The sequence below is a fragment of the Choloepus didactylus genome, chromosome X, assembly GCF_015220235.1.
Source record: "Choloepus didactylus isolate mChoDid1 chromosome X, mChoDid1.pri, whole genome shotgun sequence".
Taxonomy (NCBI): domain Eukaryota; kingdom Metazoa; phylum Chordata; class Mammalia; order Pilosa; family Megalonychidae; genus Choloepus; species Choloepus didactylus.
Genome location: NC_051334.1, coordinates 18,633,677 through 18,640,657, shown reverse-complemented (window position 1 = coordinate 18,640,657; position 6,981 = coordinate 18,633,677). Strand labels below are relative to the sequence as shown.

Here is a 6,981-nt window from a genome sequence, read left to right as displayed (position 1 = left end):
TCATCCTCAGAAAAGCATCTTCATCAACAGGTTTCTACTTTTCACTTTGTTCACATCTATGCACAATAATCTAATCTACCCTTGTTGTAATTTGTATCAATTCCCTTGCAAATAGAAAGGCCTAGACCTTGTAGTTCAGTGGTCTTTCAGGGAATTAATTAAGACTATATTTTTTCCAAATAAAAGAATTATCATTTAAAAAATTGTGAAGAAACTCCCCACTTCCACCCCTGCCCCCCAATCTATAGTGTAGGATTATTCTAAGGCACAGGAATCTTCTAAAAATCTTGCTTCCTTCAAACAGGTTTTTTATTTTTTTATTTTTTTATTTTTTTTTCCACACAAACCTTTTGTTTTAATAAACAAAGCATTTTCATGGCTTAGATTTTAAATCACATTTACAGATAAGGAAAACTTCTAGGCCCAAACAGGTAACTATGAAGCTACTACAGCTGGAAGGAATGCATGCCCCACATGTGTTTTAGACTTAAAAGACAGAGCATACCACATATACCATTCTCTAGACTAGATGAGAAGAGCGGAAGACTCAGGGAAGTTCATGCAACCATCATCCAATCCCTTACCCTTCATGCTGCAGAACCAACTGAGAGTTGTTTAATTTTAAATGAACTGAAGGTAGGCTCCTGATCATTTTAAGAGAACTTTTCTCCCATTGTTAACAACTGGGCCAAGGGCATTAGCTACAGAAGGGTATTCCACTAATAAGTACAGAACAATATTAGAACAGCAAAGAGGAAGTTACATAGATAATCGTGGTTCTTCAAATCTCAGAAACTTCCATATCATAGCAACAGAAGAGTGGAAAGAATTCTACCTCCTAAAGGCTTAGTCCAAAAACTTCCTGTTGGCATTTGCACCAAACAAGGCTCCCCGTACTTCTGGCATCATCTGCTGGGCTATGAGATCCAGCCGGCTTTCTAGAGTATTAGAAACCTTTATTTTACGATCTCCACTATAGACCTCAACGCCACCAGCTATATCCTCAGGTAGGTAGGCCTCCTGATCAATTTGGACATCAACATCTTTTTTGGTGGCAATTTTGTACATAGGAATCGCTTTTTGCACCGCCGCCTTTACCAGAGGGAAATCCTGTTTCCTGCAACGAATAATCATTCGGGGCTCCAGCAACTGGTACAAACCCTGGAGGACCAGTCCATCCAGCAGCACTTGGTACCTGGTTGTATCTTTTCCCACCTTGCTGAGTCTCTGCTTTGCTTCATTTAGTAGGTCTGTGATAAGGTCATCTCTAGCTCTGAGGACTTTGAGCCTTGCTTGATTCATCAAATTGGACATCTTAATCTTCTTTTGCTGTTCAATCTGCTTTTCTTTCTTCTCATAGTATTCCATAATCTTCAGTCTTTGGGTTTGCACAAGACGACCTTTCTCAGTGTTAAACTCTTCTTCTGCCTTTGCATCTATTTCTTCTGCTTTCTCATTAGCTTCCTGTTCAATGAAAGCCATCATGTGTTTAATCTGCTTTTGCACGTCAGCATCGCTGAGGGCCATGGCGAAAGCGATGCCAGCCGGGTGGGCAAGAGCCTCAAGTTTAGATTTGAATAGGACGGTGAGAAGAATGGGAGAGAAAACCCCAGCGCAGTGCTGGGCTTCTTTTGCTTTTATCCAAACAGGTTTTTTAACTTGATCAGGTAATTTTTAACTTGAAATAGTTTTCAAAAATTTAATTTGAAATAGTTATTATAGTCAATTGGTTTAAAAAGTCACCCATGAGGAATGCGAAATGAAATGAAATAAAGCTTCAGTGGCTGAGAGATTTCAAATGGAGTTGAGAGGTCACTCTGGTGGACATTCTTATGCACTCTATAGATATAACCCTTTTTAGGTTTTAATGTATTGAAATAGCTAGAAGTAAATACCTGAAACTATCAAACTCCAACCCAGTAGTCTGGACTCCTGAAGACGATTGTATAACAATGTAGATTACAAGGGGTGACAGTGTGATTGTGAAAACCTTGTGGATCACACTCCCTTTATCCGGTGTATGGATGGATGAGTAGAAGAATGGGGGCAAAAACTAAATGAAAAATAGGGTGGGATGGGGGGGATGATTTGGATGTTCTTTTTTATTTTTATTTTTTATTGTTATTCTGATTCTTTCTAGTATAAGGAAAATGTTCAAAAATAGATTGGGGTGATGAATGCACAACTATATGATGGTACTGTGAACAGTTGATTGTACACCATGGATGATTGTATGGTATGTGAATATATCTGAATAAAACTGAATTTTAAAAAAAGTAAATGAACAGTGGGAGGAGGGGAATGGGATGTTTGGGGTGTTCTTTTTTATTTTTATTTTTATTTTATTTTTTGGAGTAATGAAAATGTTCAAAGTTTGATTGTGGTGATGAAAGCACAACTATATGATGATACTTGTGAACAACTAATTGTACACTTTGAATGATTTATGTTATGTGATTATATCTCAATAAACCTGCATTAAAAAATAAAATAAAAAATAAAAAAAAAAAGTCACCCATAAGCGGGGATGTGAATATAAAGAGTTAGCACAGGGAGCTCCCCAGTGGTAATGGAATGTTGTGTCCCTTCATTGTGGTGGTAGTTACACAAATCTCTACATGGGATAAAAGTGCATAGAACTCTACATACAGTGTTGTGTGTTGAAATGATATTAATGATCTTGAATTGCAAAAAAAACACTGTAAACATGTTGACCACCATTAGAATGTAAACAAATTTAGAAAAACACGTTTTTGTACGAAGTGGTAACCATTCATTCATGCAAGGATATGGTATAGACTGGCTCAATGCCAGCCAATGGGGCACTTCCTGTAAAAACTCAGAGCAAATGCCACTTGGGGGAACATCAGGTTGATGCAGATTGACACCCAGTCACTCTGATTCCTGGGTACAATACCTGTGCTGGGCTGCAAAGAAGCTCACTGTTGCTCTTGCTGCTGTACCAGTGCCTCCCACCATTCGCTTTGGATCCTCTGATAACATGTCGGACCCAGCTCCCAAGACATTTCATTAGACATACCCATCTGCATTCTTTTGGCCCTCAGGCCGATGGACTTTAGAGACTCCGGTATCCTCCACCTTTAAATGTGTTGTACACCATTGACCTGGTCATTGCATATTGGCTGTGTTGCCAACTTGCAATTAAGCAAGCAAATAATTTGCATTAAGTATTCAAACGATAGTTGCGTTGACTCTGCTTCCAAGTGCTGAACTTTCTTTTGATTTGGATCTTTTTACAGTTTGTTATGACAATTAGATTTATACAACACACAGACATGCACACAAATGAGTGCCTAGAAAAATTGGTGAAAACGAATAAGGTAGGTAATCTAGTTAACAGTCGTGTACCAACATCAGTTTCCTGGTTTTGATATTGTACTGTAGTCATATAAGATACCACCATTGGGGGAAGCTAGGTGAAGGATACGTGGGACTCTGTGCTATTTCCAGTTTGGGGCTATTATAAATAAAGCTGTTATGAACATTAATGCACAAGACTTTGTAAGGGCAAGGTATTAGTCTTGGGTAAATACCTAGGGTAGAAGGGTTGGATCATATGATAGGTATATGTGTAATATTTTGAGAAAGTGCAAAACTATTTTCCAAAGTGGATCTGTCATTTTATACTCCCACCATCAGTGTATGACAGTTCTAGTTCCTCCACATTCTTGCCAACACTTGGTATGCTCAGTCCTTGTAAATTTAGCTGCTCTACTTAATGTGTAGCATTATCTACTTGTGGTTTTAGTTGGCATTTACCTAAAGGTCAATGATGTTGAGCGTCATTTCATGAGCTTATTTGCCATCCTTATATCTTCTTTGGTCAAGTAAATATCTATTCAATCTTTTTGCCCATTTTGGGGGGCTGTTTGTCTTCTTATTGTTGAGGTTTAGAGTTCTTTATGTATTCTGGATATAAATTCTTTATCAGGTACATGATTTGCAAATATTTTCTCCCATTCTATGGCTTGTCTTTTCATCCTCTAATAGTATCTGTGCCGGTTTGAATGTATTATGTCCCCCAAAAGCCATTACCATTGATGTAATCTTGTGTGGGCAGATGTATCAGTGTTGATTAGATTGTAATTCTTTGAGTGTTTCTATGGAGATGCGCCCCACCCAACTGTGGGTGATGACTCTCATTGGATAATTTCCATGGAGGTGTGGCCCCGCCCATTCAGCATGGGCCTTGATTAGTTTACTAGAGCACTATATAAGCTCAGACAGAAGGAGTGAGCTTGCTATAGCCAAGAGGGACACTTTGAAGAATGAACAGGAGCTGAGAGAGGAACTGCAGTTTACAGAGACATTTTGGAGATGGCCTTTGAAAGCAGACTTTTGCTCCAGAGAAGCTAAGAGAGGACAAATGCCCCAAGAGCAACTGAGAGTGACATTTTGGAGAGAAGCTGAAGCCTAGAGAGGAACATCCTGGGAGAAAGCCATTTTGAAACCAGAACTCTGGAGCAGACGCCAGCCACGTGCCTTCCCAGCTAACAGAGGTTTTCCGGACACCATTGGCCATCTTCCAGTGAAGGTACCCTATTGCTGATGCCTTACCTTTGACACTTTATGGCCTTAAGACTGTAACTTTGTAACCAAATAAACCCCCTTTATAAAAGCCAATCCATTTCTGGTGTTTTGCATTCCAGCAGCCTTAGCAAACTAGAACAGTATCTTTCAAAGAACAGATGTTTTTAATTTTAATGAAGTCCAAGACTTATTTATAAAGGCACAGTAATCAAAACAGTGTGGTATTGGTGTCAAGATAGACAAATAGATCAATAGAACAAAATAGAAAGTCCAAGAATATATATGTGATTTTGAAAAAGGTGCAAAATTTTTTCAGTGGAGAAAGGATACTCTTTTCAACAAATGGTGCTGGAATAATTGGATATCCATAGGCAAAAACAATGGACTTTGATCCATACATATACCCTATATGCAAAAATAATTTCAAGTTATATTGTAGGCCCAAATGTAAAACCCAAATTTTATAAAATTTCTAAAAGAAACACAAAAGAAAATCTTTGTGTCCTTGACTTAGGCATAGATTTCTTAGATTTAACACCAAAGTAGATCCATAAAAGAAAAAAATGATAAATTAGTTTCTAATATTTGTATTACAACAAAGAAGCAAAAGCTATATGCAAGAAAAGCTATAATGCATAACCTTGAACATATACCCTTCCACATGTGTGCAATTACATATAAAGGATAAATTGCCAGAATTCTAGTCAAGCTTAAAACTTGGAATTAAAGATAAAGCTTGGAATTAAAGATACGTATTAAATGACAGTGAGTTTGAGATTTGTTCTTCCAGTTGAGTTTCTGGTGTCAATGTATCCTGTGTTGCCAGTTGAGTGTAGGGCAATGTGCTTTCACAATCATATGAGCTGATAGTAGAGATTCATAGGCCTTTATGTAAGTCATGGATGGTAAATGAAAGCCCAAGAGACCACCCACAGGCAAGGCCAAGTTTCTTCTTGAGAAGAAATGTTGGGTCATGACTAACTCACAGAGAATAGACAAAAAGGTCCCAAATTCTAGACCATAATAAGTTAAGCCTAAAATTTTTTAAAGCACGTAACCAAACCCCACCTTGACTTTAACAAAAATCCCAAATCATTTAAGATGGAGAATCTTAGAACGCTTAGGATTGAGCAACATCATGTCCTACCATAACCTTCTAGGTAAACCGGTTTTGAAATGAATGCCTAGGTATCTGAATGAGCTGATTTGCAACATAATTTCATTACCTATAAATCAGTTAAATATTGGCAAACTCCTACTATAAATGATCATTTTGTTGTAAAAAAGGGTCACTTGCAGTTCTTTGACTTGTCAGTAATTAAATAGTAGGGGTGAGATTTGTCAAAGCACCTTTATGACACTAAATCCAGAGGGAATGTTTTTCAATTTTTTTCCCACAAGAGTGAAGAATAAGAAAAGGGACATGTTTTTCATTTTTAAAAAAGTTTTTTGATTGTTGAATTTTTGTAAAATAATTCCATGTTCATTACAGAAAAATTTCTAAAATAGTCATAAGAAAATATTGAAAAGGAAAAAAAATCACCTATAATTCCATTCCCCCTCCCCAAATTTTGTCCTGATTTTAAAATTAATAATACTGTACTAACAACCAGTAGAAAAATTTCAGCATGCTACAGGAATTTCATTTTCCTAACATCTTATCTTAGAATTAAGTGAATTTCTGTGCTTCTTAGTGGGGGATGCCCAAATACAGTGGTTCTTAACTCTGTCTGCACATTGTAATCACCTGGGAAGCTTGAAAAAGTGCTGGTGCCTGGGTCCCACATATAGTCTGATACATGTGATCTCAGGTGCATTGTGTAAATGTAGTTATCATTACAAACTGAAAAAAGATCCAAATAGAAAGTAAATTTAGTACTTGAAATCACATCCCACGTGACTCTAGTTTGACGACTCAATGCAATTTATTTGCTTGCTTAATCAGAAGCTGCCAATACAACCAGTAAGCAGTGACCAGGTCAAAGGCACACAATACATTTAAAGGTGGAAGATGCCAGAGTCTCCAAAGTCCATCAGCCAGAGGGCATAAAGAATGCAGGTGGGTACCTTTAACAAGAGGTCTCAGGAGCCATGTCCAACATGTCATCAGAGGAGGATCCAAAGCCAGCAGCAGGAGGTGCTGGTCACAGTGCAGTGGCAAGAGTGACAGCGAGCTTCTTTGCAGCCCAGCACGGGCATTGAAGCAGTAGTCAGAGTGACCAGGTGTCTTTCTGCCAAAGTGGTGTTTGCTCTGGATTTTTATAGGACGTGCCTCAAGCCAGTCCATATCATTTGTTTGCACAAATGTCTGGTTATCACTTGTTTCAAAAACATGTTTTTCTCAATTTGTTTACATTCTAATTGTGGTGAACATGTTTACAATGTTTTTGGGGGACTCAAGATCATTAATATCATTTCAATACACAACGG

General features: G+C 37.8%; 1 protein-coding gene across 1 annotated transcript; it reads right to left on the bottom strand.

The window, feature by feature from the left end:
* Positions 1–334: 334 nt before the first annotated feature.
* Positions 335–1,632, bottom strand: LOC119522972 (V-type proton ATPase subunit E 1-like). Its single transcript, XM_037821721.1, has one exon. The coding sequence runs from the start codon at positions 1,525–1,527 to the stop codon at positions 847–849; it is 681 nt and encodes a 226-aa protein (XP_037677649.1). The 5' UTR covers positions 1,528–1,632; the 3' UTR covers positions 335–846.
* Positions 1,633–6,981: the final 5,349 nt, after the last annotated feature.

Coding starts and splice junctions, on each gene's coding strand:
- LOC119522972 (XM_037821721.1), bottom strand. CDS start 1,527: ATGGCCCTCAGCGATGCTGACGTGCAAAAGCAGATTAAACACATGATG.